Below are 21,849 nucleotides of genomic sequence, written 5' to 3' on the forward strand. Positions count from 1 at the left end.
GAAGTGATCCAAAGCGTAAAGAGCAATAACCAGTGCATCGGCATGTCTTAGGATGATTGATGCTGGATATTTTCTCTTTCCTGTCTGATTTGGAGTTCTTTTCTGTTTTATAGATTTCTGTTTTTTAATTATATTGTAGAGAGGTGTGGTAGCCGTGTTAGTCCACTCTTAAAGGTTATCAATAGAAATCAAACAAAATAAAACATGGAAAAGGAAATAAGATGATACCTTTTTTATTGGACATAACTTAATACATTTCTTGATTAGCTTTCGAAGGTTGCCCTTCTTCCTCAGATCGAAAATAAGCAAATGTGGTAGCAGATAGTATATATAAGAGAAACATCAAAGTATTACTTTGACAGTCTGACAGAGTGGGGGGGGGGGTGGGGGTATGCATGGGGACATCAAAGCATTTCATTGATATTCTAACAGGATGGGTGTTGGTAGGTGAGAGGAGGGTAATAGGAATGTAAGACCTTTGAAATAAGAATGATTGAATATTTTGACACCCAACAAACAGGACTTAATAAGGATCTGGGTTTTCTAGCCCATTATAAACCATAAAGTTGTATTTCTCTGTTTATTTCTCTGTTTATTACACTTTTGCTTATTTCCGATCTGACGAAGAAGGGCAACCTAAAAGGTATCATCTTATTTTCTTTTCCATGTTTTATTTTGTTTGATTTCTATTGATAACCTTTAATTATATTGTAAACCACTGTGCTGTATTTTATGAATGGTGGTATCACATACATTTTAACCATAGCCATAATCATCACTGCCAAAACACCGCATGTCGAATCCAATCCTTTGTGCCATTAATGTAGTTGAGTGGATTTACTTTGTATTATCTCCTGTTGGAACCAATGAACTTTTAATAGTACAAGGTAAGTAGCCTTTTCCCAGAGCAGTTGCCTCATTATGTCAGCGTCCTGAACGGGCAATGCACGTAGGTTCATTTCTTGACATTTTTTGCAGTCAAACGCCAGGTTTGAAGAAGACTCTTGTAGTTTAAATACATTTTATTTTTATTTTTATACTCAGAATGACTTACAAGGTCAACATAAGGAAAAGGTCAATGCCAAATAAGTCCGAAACGTAACAGAATGGAAGTGATTAAGAAAGATTTGAGGAGAACAGAGACAACCCTAGAGGAGAAAGGAATGAAAAGAAGGAAAAAGTAAATATTTTGGAGGTGAATTAAGGTAGGAATGAGACTCAGAGGAGAAGCGGAAGGCTTTTGGGTTGTGATGAGATCCCAAAGCATTTCGGAGGGCAAGAAGAGTGAATGAAGAAAAAGGGAAACATCATGGAGGAACATGAAGCAAGTTCCATTTTGCAAGTAAGTTGTAGAAAGAGAAGAGGGAGAAAGAGGGAATGAGAATGTGTCATGAAAGGAGTACATTCATTATGTTTGGTGACTGGTTGGGAGAAGCTTTCCTATTATTCCTGTTTGCTGCTGGACTCGATGGAGGTAAGAAATCATCATCCATGGTTGATGAATTTTGCCACAACTTCTCCACAATTTGGCTACAATCAATGTAAGTTCTTAAGAGCTTCCTGATTCACCTCCCGTTCTTCTGTAGAGCCTGAAAGGAAACAGACCAAAACATTCAACTTTCCAACATACTTGTGCGGAGCTGAAGCCTTTCTGCCATGTAGATTTGGTCAAACAGCTGTAAGTCACGTTTGCAAACATAAAATAACTGGCTTACTCTTTGCTCCTATGTTTGCCTGACTATTGTAACATAAAAAGGGATAGGCAGGCCCCGTGGCTTAGGCCACAGTACTGAGAAGTCTTTTGTCCAATGAAACCAACTTGGGTTGGGCTAATGCAGAATTGATCTTACATCCCAGAGAGTGAGAGAAGACAGCTGCTGCTATTATAGTGACCTCTGCTGGCCAAAGAAATAAATGAGGTTGTAGGTATCAGAGGAGACTTCCAGGTCTCCTGACAAGCATGTAACACCCAAGCATGGTATTTGGGGGTAAAAGTTCTATGATATAAGATAAAATGAGGTATAAAATAAGGAACAAGGATTATCTGTCAATTCATATCACTTGGCTTCAAGTCTTAATTACTATTCAATATCACTGCACTTCTTGGAATACTAGTTAGACTGTTTCACTGCAGGCCATGGGCAAGCTTGGCCCACAAATAGCTTTTAAAATTAAAAAAAAAGTAACTTTTGGTAAAATACTTACAAGTTTAATAGTCAAAAGCACTTACAGTTTGTGATGGTGCTACCACATAAGTGTTTTATTAACCAAAATACATTCCTGTGGAGTGGGGATAGAATGGGTCATTTTGGATGCGTGGATAGGAGATTCTTTCCTCAGGAACTGCCTTCTCAATGTTAGCAGGCACGACTCCTGTGCTTAAGCAGTATTGTATAAACCATGCCTAACTTTAAGCGCAGCTTATAGAATAGTGCTTTTTTTCAGTGCTGATTTTTTCGGTGCCATAAAGAGAATTCCTCCCTAAAGCATGGATTTTATGTTGGCAGTTGTTTTAGGATACTAGCAGGTCTGCAGTTTTGGGCTTAACTTTAAGTGTGACCACTTAGACTAGCTCAATGTCTGGTCTAAATGCTCTCAACCGACTGCTGGCGGTTAGCTGCATAGCTGATAATGTGCACATAAGGCCTAGGTATACTCATAGTAACATAGTAGATGATGGCAGAGAAAGACCTGTACGGTCCATCCAGTCTGCCCAACAAGATAAACTCATATGTGCTACTTTATGTGTAAACTTGACTTTGATTTGTATCTGCCATTTTCAGGACACAGACTGTAGAAGTCTGCCCAGCACTAGCCCTGCCTCCCAACCACTAGCCCCGCCTCCCACCAACAGCTCTGCCACCCAATCTCCACTAAACTTCTGAGGATCCATTCCTTCTGAACAGGATTCCTTTATTATTATTATTATTACATTTCTACCCCGCGCTTTCCCGCTCAAAGCAGGTTCAATGCGGCTTACATAGTAATAGGGTTACAAGGTATAGATAGAGAAATTAAGTAAGTTAAGTATTGCAGAATAGTAAAAGATATAGGTAATTAGAGATGGGCAAGTGTTTATGTTTATCCGACGCATTTTTGAATTCCGTTACCGTTTTCACCTCCACCACCTCCCGTGCGGGAGGGCATTCTCCTGACTGAGCCATGCCCCTTCAAGGTCTATACCCTCCTTTGCAGTTGCACACTATAGATTTTGCGAGCTCAATTTGTAGAAAACAACTCAGGGCAGTTGGATGCATAAGTGAAAATTACTGCCAATTAGTAATAATTAACCAATTATTGGTTGTTAATGCCAATTAGCAGCTAATTTAGGGGCCCTTTTACTAAGCTGCGTAAGCGTCTACGCATGCCCAATGCGCGCCAAAATGGAGTTACTGCCCGACTACCGCGTGGCTCTTGCGGTAGTTTTATTTTTGGCGCGCGTCCGATATGCGCATCTGAAAAAAAACATTTTCGGCGCACGTAACGGACATGCGCTAAGTGGCATTTGACACGCGTAGATCATTACCACCTGGATTCTTTACTGCTAGGTCAATAGCTGGTGGTAAGGTCTCAGACCCAAAATGGACGCACGGCAATTTTGATTTTGCCACAGTCCATTTTCGGCAAAAAAATGGACTTTTTTTACAGGCGCGCTAAAAAATGGATCGGCGTGTGCCCAAAATCTGTGCCTACACTACCGCAAGCCACTTTTCAGTGCGCCTTTGTAAAAGGACCCCTTAAGAATTAAGATAGGCGCGTAACATATAGCAGTCTATAACTTTTGCGTGTAACTTTATGCGCCAAGCATTAATTTGTGCAGATAAGTTTATAGAATTAGGGGGAATATGGTTCTTACACTGCATACAGTATCCACATATTTATTGGGCGTGGTTTTCATTTGAGTGAAATTTTAAAAATATTTTCAGCTTTGTTCCCCTATGTATATATGGTTTTGATTATTATGGCATTGGCTTGGGTACGTATACTGCTTTGGGCAGTCTCGGTGACCGGGGAAGTGGTCGATAAAATTATTAAATAATTAAGTATTACTAAGACACGGGAGAGCTACCGTGTAATACATGAATTTTTCTCACCTTCTTTCTATTTGTAAGTGTGGGTGATATCTACACGGTCGTTGCTGCCCACACCCTTGGTACTAATGTTCTTTCCAACGGAAGTTATGTCGGTGTTCACTTTTTCCTTCTTCTCCTTTTCCAGTACCCAAGAGACAACGATTCCTTTCACTTCTGCATACACAAAACCAGCATCGTACTTGGCGTTGAGGGCCTTATCCTTGACAGCTCTCACTGAAGTTGGGCCACAGCAAAAGATCCCTAGGATACAATTAATGAAAATAAAAAACTGAATATAGTAACATAGAGGGGCATAATCAAACGGCGCCGGCCATCTATATGGGCGGCCATCTATTTGGCCGGCGCCGTAAAGAGTGGTCCCGAACTGTATTATCGAAAAAGATGAGCAGCCATCTTTCGTTTCCATAATATGGTTGGGGCTGCCCAAATGCATTGGATTTGGCCGGGTTTGAGATAGCCGGCATCGGTTTTCGGCGATAATGGAAATCGAGAGCGGCCATCTCAAACCCGGCCAAATCCAATGTATTTGGTCGTGGGAGGGGCCAGCATTCGTAGTGCACTGGCCCCCCTGACATGCTAGGACACCAACCAGGCACCCTAGGGGTCACTGCAGTGGATTTCATTAATTGCTCCCAGGTACATAGCTCCCTTCCCTTGGGTACTGAGCCCCCCAAATCCCCCCAAAACCCACTCCCCACAAAAGTACACCATACCATAGCCCTTATGGGTGAAGGGGGGCACCTACATGTGGGTACAGTGGGTTTCAGGTGGGTTTTGGAGGGCTCCCATTTACCAACATAAGTGTAACAAGTAGGGGGGGTATGGGCCTGGGTCTGCCTGCCTGAAGTGCACTGCAGTACCCCATAAAACAGCTCCAGGGACCTGCATACTGCTGTCAGGGAGCTGGGTATGACATTTGAGGCTGGCATAGAGGCTGGCAAAAAATGTGTTTTTAAATTTTTTTAGGGTGGGAGGGGGTTGGTGACCACTGGGAGAGTACAGGAGGTGATCCCCGATTCCCTCCGGTGGTCATCTGGTCATTTAGGGCACCTTTTTGTGACTTGGTCCTAAAAATAAATGGACCAAGAAAAGTCAGCGAAATGGTCGTCAGAGTCGGCCTTTTTTTTCCATTATCGGCCAAGGACGGCCACGTGTTAAGCATGCCCCCGTCCTGCCTTCGCTACACCTCCAACACGCCCCCTAACACTTTAGCCACCCCTGCGACAGACTGCAGTTGAGGTCGGCGAAAATCGGCTTTCAATTATGCCGATTTCGCCGGTCTTGAGAGGTGGGCGGCCATCTCCCGATTTGTGTTGGAAGATGGCTGCCCTTCTCTTTCAAAAATAAGCAGGATAGTAACATAGTAGATGATGGCATATAAAGACCTGTATGGTCCATCCAGTCTGCCCAACAATATAAACTCATGGCATAAGCTATAATACGATACTACATATCAGGGGCACTGAGAGACTGGGCCGGGCCCAGGGCAAGGCTGCCCCCGGGGCCCCGTCCCTGCCTCCCGAGGTCATTGTCACCGCCGCCCCCCCAGGCCACCGCACCGCAGTCCCCACCTGCCCCCCTCCATCTGCCACCGGGCCGGGCCCCCTGCATTGAAATCATCAGAGCACTTCACCTGTCACCTCGCTCCGTGACTGAAAGCGCAGCAGCGGCAGATCGGATTCGCCTCCCTTTGGGCCTTCCCTTCCTGTGTCCCGCCCTTGCAGAAGTTACATCAGACGAGGGTGGGACACAGGGATAGAAGGCTCGAAGGGAGGCGAATCCAATCTGCCGCTGCTGCGCTTTCAGTCACGGAGGTGACAGGTGAGGCGCTGTGATGAATTCAATGCGGGGGGCCCGGCCCTATGGTGGATGGTCGACGGAACCGAGGGAGGGTGAGATCGGGGACTGCAGCGCCGGGCCCCCTTTGGAGGCCCGGACCTGGGGAATTTTGTCCCCCCTGCCCCTCTGTCTGCGGCCCTGCTACATATGTATACTAGATCTTGATTTGTCCTTGCCATTTTCAGGACACAGACAATAGAAGTCTGCCCTGCACTGGCCTTGGTCTTCAACTACTGAAGCTGTCATCAAAGTCCCACTCCAGCCCATTCAAATCAGAAATATCTATAGAAAGGTTGGACCCATTTTCACTGATATTCTGAGTCTTAAGGGAAAAGGTCACCAAATTTCCTTCAGTGGGAGTCTTGGGTCTTACCATCACTTGGCTCTTGGGGAGTTGCATCAACTACTTGCCATCCATTATACAACGATGAAAGGTCAAATCGTCTCATCCAGCACTCATTCCACACATGGAAATTCCTGTTGAAGTAAAGTTAATGGACATTTCAATTGTTAATGTTTTTCTAGTGTTGGTCTTGATGTCTTCAATTCATTTTTCTCAACGTGTTCTCATCTTTAGCCTAATTTCCAAAGAGCACATGGCTTATGACATCGTTGTGCTTGGGTGTGCGTGTAATTTTCATATGCCCCACTCCAGCTAATAACATTTCTGTTTGATGCCCTACCTACACTAAATATTCTGGACATGACTGAAAGGTTCACGGGATCTTGACTGGGTTCCATGCACTAGGCTCATTAGTTGTGTATAAAATGCCTGGAATTGATTTTCAGCAGGACAAGTGCCACATAAAAATAAGAAGATGATTTTGTGCCCCATATTATGTGAGCATCTCAGCCCTGCTGAACATCGTAGGTTAAACATATCCATATATCTTAGGCCTGTCAGTAAGATACCTGCATAAAGTTATCCAGATAGTGGCCGAATAATGCCATAATCAGATAACTGGATGCCCCTTGCCCCTCGTATACTGATGTAGGTCATTTTTGACCAGAAATCAAGTTATCCATTGGCTAATGCAAAAAAAAAAAAAAGAAGGATTTATTCAGTTAGCACCTACGTTCTTTTGAAGATTGATTCCCTTGGGTCTGCTATTTAGTGGGACTTTTTGGGGTAGAAGCGGGTCATACCTAGCTTAATGGTTAATGCAGTGGTGTGTGAAACAGGGGAAGTGGGTCAATTCCTACTGTCGCTCCTTGTGACCATAGGCAAATCATTTAATCCTCCGTTACCTCACATACAAAACTTAGATTGTGAGTCCACTGGGGACAGAGCAAGTACCTGAATTAAATAAATGTAACTGCTTTGGATATACCACTCAAAGGATGAACATCAAATCCACTGTCTTCACTTGGATAGTGCCACTGAAAGTGGGGGCAGAATCTTCCTTCCTTCTCACCCATTACTGTCTTGTCTGTCTGTATTATTTAGATTATAAGCTCTTTTGAGCAGGGACTGTCTCTTTGTATCAGGTGTTCAGCGCTGCGTGCGTCTGGTAGCACTATACAAATGCCTGATTGAAGCTGTAATATTCAGTCCACTAATCAGCTGTCCTAACTTTATCTGGTACCAATCTGAATATCACTGGTACCCAGAAGTGCCAGCAGCCCCCTTAAGCAGGATATTCAGCTGGTATTTATTTATTTAGATTTTGCTCACACCTTTTTCAGTGGTAGCTCAAGGTGAGTTACATTCAGGTATTCTGGATATTTCTCTGTCCCAGAAGGGCTCACAATCTAAGTTTATACCTGAGGCAATGGAGGGTTAAGTGACTTGCCCAAGATCACAAGGAGCAGCAGTGGGATTTGAACTGGGACCAGTGCTCTAACCACTAGGCCACTCCTCCACTATAGCAACATTCCATGTAGAATCTCAGATAATATCAACATTCCACATAGAATCTCAAATAGTAGCAAAATTCATGTAAAATCTCAGATAGTAGCAACAGAATCTCAAAGAATTTATTTGGATTTTGCTCACACCTTTTTCAGTAGTAGCTCAAGGTGAGTTATATTCAGGTACTCTGGATATTTCTTTGTCCCAGGAGGGCTCACAATCTATGTTTGTACCTGAGGCAATGGAGGGTTAAGTGACTTGCCCAAGATCACAAGGAGCAGCAGTGGGATTTAAACCGGCCACCTCTGGATTGCAAGACCAGTGCTCTAACCATTAGGCCACTCCTCCACTAATGGCATTGTATTGTAGTGCAGCCTCAAATATCCAGATATAAAAAGCTCACGGTGGCTGGAATTTACAAAAAATGCTGACCGCCGTGGGCTGAATATTGACCTGCTTATCTTTAATTCCAAGTATTTAAACCATCAGATGTAAAATAAAAACAGAAGCAACAAAGAAACTAGAGAAAAGTAGATATATTGCTAGGGGGGGTCAAGTAGTCAAATAAAGAGGCAGTAAGAGGTCCTTTTACGAAGCTGTGGCAAAAGGGGGCCTGCGCGGGCATCAGCACGTGTTTTTGACGTGTGCCGAGGCCCCCTTTTACCGCAACGGGTAAAAGACAGGTCTTTGGTTTTTTCAAAGAAATGGCCGTTTCGGGGGGGAGTACTTACCACCACCCATTGAGGTGGCGGTAAGGACTCCTGCTCTATACTGGCGGCAACCGGGCAGCACAAGGCACTGCCTGATTACAGCCGGGTACACACCGGTGCTACAAAAATTGAAATATTTTTGCAGCACCAGAAATGGCGCATGCTGCAGTAGGGAACTATCGCCGGGCTGCTGCGGTAGCCTGGCGGTACTTCCCTTTTACCGAGCGGTAAGCCCAACGTGGGCTTACCGTTGCTTCATAAAAAGGCCCCTCAGTGCATCATGTTATCTGCACCTGCACTCACTGTGTGGTAACTATATGGGAACAATGCTGAGCATCAATGTTCCCTCTAAGTTGAGCGGGAGTTCCTCCATCTACATTGCTATCAGTAGAGGACGATTCTTCAATGTGTTTTTCAATCTGTAGAGACAGGCAGGCCCGCTGGAGTTTTGCAGAACTTGCCTGTCGCTCACTACTGAAAATGTGATAGTGAAACAGCTCCCCCTACTGGCAGGACTTGTAGGTGGAGGACTCCTGCTCAGCTTAAAGGGAACCGTGCTGGGCACGCCCCCAAGACTTAGTGTACAGACTCTGCATTTGCTGCGTGATAATTGGGGCACTTGCCATATTGGAAGTGCAAAACATGATCTCGCTTTAGTAAAAGGGTCTCTAAGTTAATTTTTGCCAGTTGTTTTGATGTTTTGTACATATGATACCATCAGGCAACTTATCCGTGTCCACAGGGAGGACTTCAATGGGGGTGGTGGGGGGGGGGGGGGGGGGGGGGGGGAATAGAAGTCTTGGGATAGTTAGATGCCTAATTCTTATTACCTTACAAAATTTAAACCAGAGATGTACACTTTTGTTGGCTCTATTATGCTTTGTGTTGTGTTAAGTTTCAATATTTCTGAGATCATTTCATTTGTTTGTCTTCTTTGGTTTAAAAAAGGTTTGGCCAAGTTCCTGGAGGAAAAGTCCATAGTCTGTTATTGAGATGGACATGGGGGAGGCCACTACTTGCCCTGGGATTAGTAGCATGGAATGTTGCTACCAATTGGGTTTCTGACAGGTACTTGTGACCTGGATTGGCCACTGTTGGAAGCAGGGTACTGGGCTAGATGGACTATTGGTCTGATCTAATATTGCTATTCTTATGTTCTTAGTTCACTAAGAAAAGATTAAATATCAATATATATAAATGGCGAGTGTCATACTCACTCGCAAATGCGCAGTAGAGACCCTCTCTGCCCCGCTCCCGCGTCAATACGTGATGACGGGGGTGGAACAGAGAGGGTCTCTACTGCGCATTTGCGAGGGACACTGCTGTCGCTAATGCTCCCCCCACCCGGAGTCGCCGCTGCCACCCACCTTCCACCCGGTCGGGCCCTTGCTCCGCTATTGAAACAGCGAGGCTACGCAGCACACAGCTCTGCTGAGCTGCCATCGGCCTTCCTTCTTCTTCTCTGCCTGTGTCCCGCCCTCGACGACGTTACATCACACGAGGTCGGGACACAGGCAGAGAAGAAGGAAGGCCGCGGCAGCTCAGCAGTAGAGCTGTGTGCTGCGTGCCCTCGCTGTTTCAATAGCGGAGCAAGGGCCCGACCGGGTGGAAGGTGGGTGGCGACGGCTTCGGGGGAGGGGGACAAACTCGGAGGGGGAGCAGCAGTGGCAAACTCGGCGGCGGGGTGGGGGGCCTTTCAACCCCCCCCTCCTATACTGGCCCGTTTTTACGGGCTGAACAGCTAGTGGATATATAAAAGGGGCCTCTATGTTGCTTCAATGTACTTTCTACACACATTTCCCATAATGCTGCAGCGGCCTTAGCAATGCCACGCACCTTCTTATTGGCTGACAATAATAATGAGTCTGGTGGTATTGGACCAGAAAGGATGAGGGCTCTTACCAGATGCTGTCATCGGACTTTTCCTTGAGATGCTTTCCGTCTTTGTCGAAGTACTGGTCTATGATTAGGTCTCCATTTGAATCATGCGCGGACTCAAAATTTGTAACCACACGGGTTGGAATCCCTAAGCTTCTCATCACTGGAAAGCAGAAATATGAGTCTTAAATAAAGTGGATAAAGTCAGATTTGCAAAGTTCACAATCATTTCCAGAAACAGACAGAAGCATGTGTTCATCGCACAGCGAAACATAGGTGGAAGATGGTGGGGGGCGGTTTGGTGGAGCTTTGCTATAACTGGTAATTTTTAAAAAAAGGTTTTCTTAAATATTTATTTTCAATTAAGAACATGAACCGCCCCTCCGATGCAAGCCATGCCAAACAGTATCCCCCGGATTCTATAAATTATGCCCAAAGTTTCATGTTAAAATTTGGGCATGTGCACAAAACTTAATTGATTAACAAGCTCTTAACTAGCAATAATTGAGCTCTAACGCCCAATTATTGCAGTTGGCTTTGATTAGAAGTTGCGCCCACATCTGGCTGTGCACTATTCCATAAGGACTGGAGCCCCAACTTTTTCTAGCATGTTCTTGAAAAGGAGGCATGGCTGGGGGCGCGTCTGGGGCATTCCATAAAGCAACAAAAAAAGTGGAAGACACCACAGACAAGTTCCAAGACGGTCAATGGCACAATTTATCCTTTCAGATCCAATATGCAGGCAGCAGCGACAAGATGTACCCGACACGGGCCGTGTTTCAGCACCCAGGCCTCGGTCAGGGGTCCTGTCAAACAGCAACCAAGCTACTTAGTGATGTTGATTATTATCTGTATGGTCATCATAGAGATGCATATTTATTTATTTATTTATTTGCTGCATTTGTATCCCACATTTCCCCACCTCTTTTCAGGTTCAATGTGGCTTACATTATACCGAAATGGCGGTAGCCATTTGCGGAGTGAGAAATACATATTATTAAGTGCAAAAAATATGAGGTACATTAGAAGTAAATGGAGATATAATACATTTCAGGAATTTGAAATCAAGGGTAATGTATAACGTTCAGTAAAGGAAAAGAAATTAAAGTAATCAAATAGAAGAGTTCACTGTTAACTTGTTCTGATCGAGTTTAGAGGTCAGGTCATTTATGAAGGATCCTTTTGATAAGTTTTTTTTGAACAATTTAGTCTTTAGTAGTTTCCGGAAGGGTGTCAAATTATGCATTCTTTTTATGGCATTCGGTAGTGCATTCCATAGTTGCGTGCAGATTTAGGAGAAGCTAGATGCATATATTGATTTGTATTTAAGTCCTTTACAACTGGGGTAATGGAGGTTCAAGAATGTGCGTGATGATATGATATGATATGATGGTATGATATGATATCAACATCAATGCACCGGGCTTAAAATTTGCAGGATTAATGGCATTGATGGGAAAACTAACAACGTCTAATGAATTTATTTTGTTGGGCAGACTGGATGGACCGTACAAGTCTTTATCTGACGTCATTTACTATGTTACTACATCTCCTCTCATTGAAAGTGCTGTTTTAATGTGTATATTTCTGACACTGTATAATGTTATTCCTATTATTAGAATTCAGGGGTGTAATTTAGCTATTTTAGCACAGATCCCATTTTATATAGAGACTAGATAGTAATAACTGGGGTTAACAGTACAATAACAAGTCTTTATGGTAGCCCCGATTGATAACGTTCCCTCTAATCTGGTATGCCTTGTAGCGGTATAGAAACGATAAGTAGTAGTAGTAATAAATAGAACCAACTTGATATTCATATGGATATGGCCAAGTCTACAAAACCTGCCCACTGGGCAGTGAACTGTTATATGTTACATTGTAACTTTGCATGTATTCTGACCAATAACGTGACGGACAGGGAGGCTGAAGAATAAATGGAAGAGAATCTTCCAGGTGCTATAATACATTCTGCCCTTAGGTGTCACTTGTGTCTAGGATACACAGAACTGAAAGTTCAGCAAGGTTCCTGAACGGGAGGATTGTGTGGAACACTCGAAGCAGACAGATTTCAGTTGGGATCAATTCTGAAACAAAAAAATCTGTGTAATTTATGAAGATATGCTGAGTAAAATCTGTCAAATATTATGGCATGGATGGATCTCGGATAAATCTGTGAACATCCAAAACACAGTTTTAGAACATATACTGGAAGAAGCCCTCGGATCTGCTGTGGGCATTGGATTTTTTTTTTTTTACTTGACAGCTTTTTCAAAATTTATTTGAAAGCGTCCCATAGGAAGGTATAAATATCATAAAATCAAAACTGAATGTCACTAAACAGCTTCAAAAATTAAACAGCACTAATAAAGGCTCTCTATCTCAGTTGATAACACCCTCATCGTCCCCGTCTCATCTGCCCGCAACCTCGGTGTCATCTTCGACTCCTCCCTCTCCTTCTCTGCGCATATCCAGCAGATAGCCAAGACCTGTCGCTTCTTCCTGTATAACATTAGCAAAATTCGCCCTTTCCTCTCTGAGCACACCACCCGAACTCTCATCCACTCTCTCATTACCTCTTGCTTTGATTACTGCAACCTACTCCTCACTGGCCTCCCACTTAGCCATCTATCCCCCCTTCTGTCCATTCAGAACTCTGGTGCACGTCTTATCTTCCGTCTCGACCGATACACTCATATCACCCCTCTCCTCAAGTCACTTCATTGGCTTTCGATCAGGTACCGCATACAGTTCAAGCTTCTCCTACTAACCTACATATGCACTCGATCTGCAGCCCCTCCTTACCTTTCTACCCTCATCTCCCCTTACGTTCCTACCCGTAATCTCCGCTCTCGAGACAAATCCCTCCTTTCAGTACCCTTCTCCACCACCGCCAACTCCAGTTTCCGCCTTTTCTGCCTCGCCTCACCCCATGCTTGGAACAAACTCCCTGAGCCCATATGCCAGGCCCCCTCCCTGTCCATCTTCAAGTCATTGGTCAAAGCCCACCTCTTCAATGTCGCCTTCGGCACCTAACCACTACACCTCTACATAGGAAATTTAGACTGCCCCAACTTGACATTTTGTCCTTTAGATTGTAAGCTCCTTTGAGCAGGGACCGTCCTTCTTTGTTAATTTGTACAGCGCTGCGTAAACCTAGTAGCATTCTAGAAATGTTAAGTAGTAGTAGTAGTAGTAGTATTTTGTGCTCATTTTTCTACACTGTTCTCTACAATACAGTAATGCATGACCAAATTTCAGTGAGGATATCCTGTTTACTGATGGGTTCATCTTAACTGTTGTTTTAGCCTGCCTTGGGAAGCCTGGTGTTTGGAAGTAAAATTAAACTCTCCTTTCATTGGGGCACATGGAATCACATCTTCACCTCATCTCTTTTGTACAAACGGATTATTCTGTCTTGAGCATGTTTCAGGGACAAGTGGTTTTCGTAAGTCAAAATAATAAAAGTAAATATTTTGTTTCATGCAGATCTCTCATTTGTTTAAACATAACTAAATGGGCTATAAGCCCCCAACGCAGTCCATTGGTTTTCTTATATTTTGTCCTTGTGATGACTTATACTGTGCCAAAACTGAAAATATAGTGAGACAGGATAATAGAATTCAGTAACATCTAAAACGTATTAATTAACATTATAATTGTGTTTGCATTTGGGTAATAAATGAGAAAATGCTGTTGAAAACTGACTTGAAGAATATCACAGAACTGGAAAATATTGGCACATTTATACTGACTCTGGACTTCTGCATGAAGGTAGCTCTGCCCTCATTATTTAATATCTTTCTTTTTAAACTGTAATAATAAACAATATTAAGTGCCTTCCACAAAACAAAAGGAGCAAGTTCCCAGAAATCATCTTTCTCTTTTGATCTAGGCACAGGAAAAATTTTGTTTTTTTAATGTTTCCCAGTTTCAACCTAATTCATGTTTAATGTGGGATATAAGTGCCATAAATAATTAAATAAATAAATAAATAGATAGGTAGAAACTCTGAATGTTGACCACCTGATTCTCATAACATGATGTCTGTTTTAGTGGTCATTTACCAGGAGAAAAAAAATCTCTGCATGAATATAACACATGCTAGGGTGTCGCTATAACCGACCCCTCCAAACGACACATCGATTACAATTTATAACAAATTACTACTCTATCTCTAAAAAGTTGTTCCGTCATTATACTTCCTCTATGTACATCTGTATGCTGCGCAAGCTGGCATGTTTGAAAATGCTACCAACAATAAAGAACGACAACATGGATGCAGCAGCTCATAGGATTGTTTGCTTTGTTTTGAGTGTACACAGAACGACGGCTGCGTTGGGAAGGGGAAACATAGATTAACCTAAGTGGCTTCAACTTTTTGACGTCATGCCGTCTCCTGTTCTCAATCAAACCTCCTTGGGGGGAACCTGTAGATTTTCTGCGGAAACAATATATTGGTTTCTGGATCTCTTTTAAAGGCAACACGTGGTTTTCATTTTGAGGTGCTGAGGCAGGGGTTACATTTATGTTGATACCACCTAGTGGCTTCATTGTTATCCCACTTCCTGTTTGTTCCTACCTCTAACCTTTAGATGTACGGTAATAGATGTACGGTTCCTGTGCACCTGCTGCCTTTATTGTATCTTTATTTGTATCTATGAAACAGTAGCCTGGATCTTCCCATGATGAGCTGGATGCTTCTCCTGTTATGTTGTAAGAGGATTTAGACATGCTACCTCTTGTTTTAGGGAGTGGAGGACAGTGTGATTCCAGGTTATCATGGATAAATTCCTGAGACAAGTTTGCCTAGTCTGAATTTCACCGTGCAGAAGACTAAAGCAAGGTGAACTGATGCATTAAACCAGAAATTCTTTCCAAGGATAGGTGAACCAGAAAGAAATTGTGAAGAGAATCTCAGGTTTGATTTGACGGATATTTTGGATCTCCAACCAGGGAATGAGGAACTACTTGCAAAAATTTACTTTTCTGTTTCAAAATCTCAAAGAATGGTGACATTATAGAGACAGTCATGATGGAAAAGGTATGATGATTTTTTGAAATTGCGAAGATCCAACAGCTTAAATTGATCACTGAGTCAGGAAAGATTTTTTTCTTCACTTTGCTATGGAAACGAGAGGTAAGGAATGGACTTTTCTACTAGAATCTCTTCGGTTCTTCCAGGTGACCCAGATCCAGGATTCCTTGCTGGACCTTTGGCCAGTATCAGCGTGATCCCTTTTACTTTGGTATGTTCCAGTGGTAGAAGCATACTAGGAGCAATTCTATAACTGGTAGAGGCCTTAAGGAAGTAGGTCTCTACTTTCCCTTATAGATTTACTGGTGTAACCATGAAAATATGTGCGTATACGTTAATAGTGAACACCAGCCATAGAGCTGAAGTGTGCGCGCCTGAGTTACAGTGATTGACATGTAACTTACAGTATTTTGTGACTCCTGCCTATTCTGCCCAGACTCTGCCTATGTGTACACCCACCTGTAAAACATGCGCTATGTAAGACAGGTACGTATTTGCAGAGTGGCACATAATCGGCAGGAAACTGCGAGTGTGTCCTTTATAGAGTTGCCTTGGTACAGTATGTTTCACTTTCCTCTGAGTCACTGCATAGCTGAAGAACATTCGCCAAATCCAGCATAGGGGAACTAAGGCCGATGCCAGATAGACTTCTATGGTCTGTGTCCCGCAAATGGCAACAGACCGAAGAAGATTTGGCAACTCCAGTGTTGTAGATCACTTTATTGTCATGTGTTGTGAGTGAGGGTGCTGTGTAGCTCAGGGGCCAGGGGAAGACATCTTAACTGTTAGTGAATCTTGGGGATGATATCTGGTTATAGCCAAGATGCCCATCATGTTCGGCTTCCTATATGGTTGGCATGGTGGAGACTTGACAACCAGTGTTGAGCATTGATGTGTGGCGTCCCTCAAGGCTCCATATTTTTTCTTTAACCTTTTTGTCAGCCCGCTGGCCTCATTGATTCTGTCTCTGGGGATTAGTGCTTATTCTTATGCTGATGATTTCTTAATCGTGTATTATACTAGTGCTTTGAACCTTGACCTCTCCAACACTGTTTGAATCTGGTGGCGCAATGGCTACTTGAGCATCGTCTTGTTTTAAATCTTGATAAAACAGTAGCATGCTGGATCACAGGTTCTCTGTTTCCTTCCTCAGGTAACCTCACACTGTTTAATAAATTGATTATTCTAGTCTCGTCTTTTAGATATCTTGGTATTATTATTGATTCTGCGTTGCCATTCTCCATCCAGATTTCACATGTTATTAAGACAGGTTTTTTCTTTCTTTGAAAACTAAGGTCAATTAGACCTTTAGTTAATTTTGACTCAGTTTGTACTCTTATGTTTGCTTTTGTCCACTCTAGGTACGATTATCGCAATACCATTGCAATATGCTAAATTAAATCTGAAAAGATTCCAAACCCTATGAAACACAGCAGCGTGACTTATCTGTAAGGCAGATCATTTTGAGCATGCCTAACCTCTCTTATGCTGCTTACGTTGGCTTCCCATTGAGTATCGTATCAAAAGATTCTTATTATGACCCATAAAGTTCTGTAGACCAATACTCCAGCCTATCTGTCATCTCTTATAATACCATATACTCCCACGTACACTCTACTTTCTCTTACTGATAACCGATAGGTTATTCCTAGTCTCAATAGGACTCGTTGGGCGTCTACAAGGGCACAGTCTTTCTTTTTTCTTGTAGCTGTATTGTGGAACTCTTCCACGGTATCTGCGGCTGGACACTTGTTATCGTTCTTTTCGTAAAGTATTGAAAACTTACTTTTTTCAACTTGCTTTTTGGACTTGAGGATAGTTTGCTCCTATGGTAAGAGATTGTTTTTAAGTCTGGATGTTTTAATTTTATGCTTTGTATGAGTGGTATACACAGTGGTGTGCTGGAGCAGGCTCTCACAGGCTCTCAAGAGCCGTTTGCTAAGTTTTTAAGAATTTTGGGAGCCGGTTCTCCATGGCTACTTTAACAAATGGATCCCAAAATGTGGGCTTGGGCCCCTCCTGAATTCTCTTTTACTTTGCTGGCGAGAGAGAGCCCACTGTTAACAATTTACCAGCACACCCTTGGAAGGGTTAGAACACTGTAATTTGGGGGCGTATGCGCTGTATGACTGTTCTTTCCTATTTATTTATTTATTTATTTGTTACATTTGTATCCCACATTTTCCCACCTATTTGCAGGCTCAATGTGGCTTACATAGTACCGTCAAGGTGTTTGCCCAGTCGGTTGATAGCAAATACAAGGTTGTATAGTGATCGAATGAGGTATGTGTGGAGCACCGGAAGGGATGAAGATTGTGTGTTGTCCAGTACGATCATTAGGCATGCTGTGTTTCTGGGTGAAGAGGTTTACGTAGGATCGTTGGGGTAGGCCTTTTTGAAGAGGTTCCTTTTCTACTTTTTAAAAAATTTTGTATATGTAAACCATGTCGATTTGCCTTTGAGGTAGGCGGTAAATGAAATTAATAAACGATAAACAAGGCATCCCATTTTAGGGGTCCCAATGCAATGCAGGAAGTGCCTATTCTATGATGAATCTATGCACCAGGATACCGTTATATAATACTTGTATAAACTGGCATTGGCATACGTAAATTTAGGTGCGACCTTTTACGCCAGCCCAATGGCAAGTGTAAAACGTTCATGCCCAAGTTCAGCATGTATCATGGCATTCTATAAGTTACACTTGTAAGCTGAAGACACACCTATACTGTCCTATGCTCCGCCCACATGTACGCTCCCTTGCAGTTATATACTATATAACATGCGCTCCTTATAGAAAATCACAGAGTCCACAAATGCGCAAATGTGACAATTATCGTGGAAATAAGGCGTGTCTGCCTATGTAACTGCCCTACCCCAGGGGCATAGTCAGACAACAGATTTTGGGTGGGCCGAGGCAAGAAGTGGGTGGGCACTAAGTCTTTCCCCCCCCCCCCCACCAAAAAAATATCTCAGCTGGTGGGAAAACGCTTCTATCCACCTTGGCAGTCTGCAGCAGGCATGCGCTGAAAACTGATCATGCGCAGGTGCCGGTATCATGGAGAGTAGCGTTTTCGTTACCATCAGGGGGAAGTCTTCAGCTGGTGGAGCTTGGGATCCCCACCAGCTACCATTAAACATGTGCAACTGTTGGGTGGGCCTGAACCCTAAGTGGATGGGCCCTGGCCCACCCAGGCCCACCTGTGGCTATGCCACTGCCCTACCGTTCTAGCCATTGCTCTATAATGGCACATGAGCGGAGCTTAAACTACACCTGCTCCAGTAACGAGGCCTCTCTCCTTATATGGAATCCGTAAGGTATCGCTTTAGAGGTATTATAATGTACAGTAATTTGATATTACACTTCTTAAAATATTTTTTTTCCAAATGTTCTTAAACCACAACAAATTTGTCATATCTTCCTGGTCTAAGCCTGTCCTACCTGTGCACAGGACTCCTGCAAACACCCAGCACTGGCCGTATTTCACTGGCTTAAATCCATTTGCTTGCCACTGTCTCAGCAGGGCCACGCTTCCGTTCCAGTCAGTTGGCTTTTTTCCCTCGGTATACTCTCCGGTCCATTTGCCTTCCACTACGCCGTTGTCATCATTAGCGTTTACCTGAGATAGAAATCATGACATGGAAAGAGCTGGCAAACAAAAGACAACTCGGTTTGTCACCAAAAAAAAACAAGACAGCGGAACTGGCTAAAGGAACATGGACAGGGAAAGAGCACGCTTCACAGCACGTACACTGATTTCTTCGAAGCATTGGCTGAAGCTACTGTATAGGTGGAACGAAAGATTAACATGGTCTGTTCTGTTTTATTTTTGTAATGTAGTATGCTCAGTTTTATGCCATTTGAATGTTTTTTTGTACGCTGTACTGGATGGTTTTAATCAATCAGTGTTTCATACTGTAAATGGGTTTTAAATAAATAAAATACATAAAGTATAAGGTGAATTAATATTTGGATTCTGAATTGCCCAGCATTTTTGTACAATATGGATTACTGAGAGGGAAAAAAAAAGAGTCCAGTACATCACCAGGAAGTACAAATAATAATAATCAAATTATTTTCTAACATATTTCAAAATGAGGTTTTAAGTTTTTTTATTTTTTACCAGAGCTAAAATAAGTAGTTTCTAATTAAATTTCTTCTGGTAATAAATTCCACAAAGAAAGGGCTCGATAACTAATTGGTAGTGATAAAATTCCTTTTAAAGGGTAGCCCTTTCACAGATGGAAACTGAAGCTTCCATCGAGTCTGATTTCATGAAGGTCGATTAGAAAAAAAATCAAGACTGAAAAAAAAAATGATAATGCGAGGTTTCTGCCCCTTTCGCTGTTCTCGCTGTGCTGATTTAAAATGCCAAAAGTTTTTCTCTCACCATAGCGCTGATTACTCTGCTCACGTATGCAGGATCTCCTCCTTTGGAATAGTGAGTGCTTGGGTCCCCGTGGAAGTTTAAGCTGTGCTTCAGTAATGCCAGGCTTATATCCACAATGTTCTCTTCAAACTTGAGAAAGGATGTTGAATGAGAAAGAAAAGAAAACCAATTAAGCTAACTAGTAGTTTAGGCTCTTCAGAAAAATGCGTTGCAGTTATGTTTAGTGCATCATATGAATGTTAGGAATGCATCTTTGAGCAATATATGTAATAGGTCTTAATTGATTGACTCTATCCAGTGAAAATAGGCCACTTTTTAAATGTCAGTTACCTACAGTACATTAAAGGGCTTTTTGAAACTTGCCCATGCTTTATGCATTTTCAAAACTATCCCTCCCCACCCACCCCAATATTCAACCGGCGGAGGGCAGTGCTTTGACTGTTCAACTCGGACAGTCAATGCCGGGCCGTTTACATAGTAACATAGTAGATGACGGCAGAAAAAGACCTGCATGGTCCATCCAGTCTGCCCAAGACAAACTCATATGTGTATACCTTACCTTGAATTTGTACCTGTCCTTTTCAGGGCACAGACCATATAAGTCTGCCCAGCAGTATTTCCTGCCTCCCAACCACCAGTCCCGCCTCCCATCACCGGCTCTGGTACAGACCGTATAAGTCTGCCCTCCCCTATCCTTGCTTCCCAACTACCACCCCCTCTTCCCCCCACCTGCTCCGCCACCCAATTTCAGCTAAGCTTCTGAGGATCCATTCCTTCTGCACAGGATTCCTCTATGCATATCCCATGCATGTTTGAACTCCGTTACCGTTTTCATCTCCACCACCTCCCACGGCGACCGACATTGAATATCTGGGTTTTTCAATACTGGCTGGTGCACAACTGGTTAGGCCAATATTTAGATTAACTGGCCATGGCTCAGCAGGCAAAAATAGGACCTGCTTTTTATGTGGCTTTATTTGGCCACTAAACCTGGCTGGTTAATATCGGTCCGAACATCGGGACTTAACCGGTCACGCCCCAGGAACGTCCCCAACATCGCCAGCTTTATTTTCAGCGCTAACCCGGGCATTTCCAGGTGTGATAATTGGTTAAATGCCAGTTATATGCCGAGATAAGAGTTAACTGGTCGGCGGCTGTCCCTGACTGGTTAACTTGCACCGAATATCGGCCGGTATATCTATATCTATGTCTTTATTTTTTTACTGGATAAAGTATATCCGTTCATTACAATCAGGTGCAAATCTCTAAGGGTATTTTTTTTCCCCTGGGGCAGTTCTCAAAGGGAAAAGTATGTCTGTACCATCCCTTTTAGAACTGGTGCAAAATGCATTACTAAAAGTCACCACGGACTGTGTGTTACCAAACTAACCGAAATAATGGGTTAAGCACGGATATTCAGCGCCAAACTGGCTACGTTTAGCAGTTAAAATAGGCTGTATAAATAGCAGGCTTATTTTTAACCACTAAGTACTTAGGGGTTCTTTTACTATGCCGTGGCAAAAAAGTGGCCTGCGGTAGTGTGGTTGCGTGTTTTTGGTGTGCGCTGGACCAGTTTTTTTAACCACTTCTGGGAAAAAGGGCTTTTTTCAATGGGCCAGGAAAGGGACTGTGGTAAAACTGAAACCAGTGCGCACCTATGTACAGCCTAAGCCCTTAATGCCACCCATTGATCTAGCGGTAAGGGCTCATGTGCTACACGCTTGCAGTGACCGGTCAGTGTGCACCAACCACCGATTAACACTGAAAATGCTGTGCACGGTAGGAAATAAAAAAATTTGTTTGTCCCAGTGGTATGGGTGTGTACCAAATCCAAAATTACCACCGGGGGGGGGGGGGGGGGGTGAACTAGCCTGGCGGTAGTCTCGTTTTGGTGCGCACTGCATGTGCGTAGAACCTATCGCGCCTTTGTAAAACTGCCCTTGACCGGTTAGCCACTGAATACCAGCTTAACCTGTTAAGTTGCTATGGTCATAAGTGAAATTGGATATGGGCCGGCATTGAATATCCAGTCTGAGCGCCGGCATTG

General features: G+C 43.2%; 1 protein-coding gene across 1 annotated transcript in view; it reads right to left on the reverse strand.

Moving 5' to 3' along the window:
* Window positions 1-1,010: 1,010 nt before the first annotated feature.
* The window catches only part of LOC115475594 (protein-glutamine gamma-glutamyltransferase 5-like), a 36,563-nt gene continuing 15,724 nt past the window's right edge, over window positions 1,011-21,849 (reverse strand). The window contains exons 5-10 of the mRNA XM_030211447.1: window positions 19,803-19,931; window positions 18,854-19,031; window positions 10,398-10,536; window positions 6,307-6,410; window positions 4,095-4,334; window positions 1,011-1,589 (exon numbers count right to left, since the gene is read on the reverse strand). Coding sequence (XP_030067307.1) covers window positions 4,102-4,334; window positions 6,307-6,410; window positions 10,398-10,536; window positions 18,854-19,031; window positions 19,803-19,931 — 783 coding nt within the window. The 3' untranslated portion in view covers window positions 1,011-1,589; window positions 4,095-4,101. The remainder of the gene's footprint in view (window positions 1,590-4,094; window positions 4,335-6,306; window positions 6,411-10,397; window positions 10,537-18,853; window positions 19,032-19,802; window positions 19,932-21,849) is intronic.

The sequence above is a fragment of the Microcaecilia unicolor genome, chromosome 8 (assembly GCF_901765095.1).
Source record: "Microcaecilia unicolor chromosome 8, aMicUni1.1, whole genome shotgun sequence".
NCBI lineage: Eukaryota > Metazoa > Chordata > Amphibia > Gymnophiona > Siphonopidae > Microcaecilia > Microcaecilia unicolor.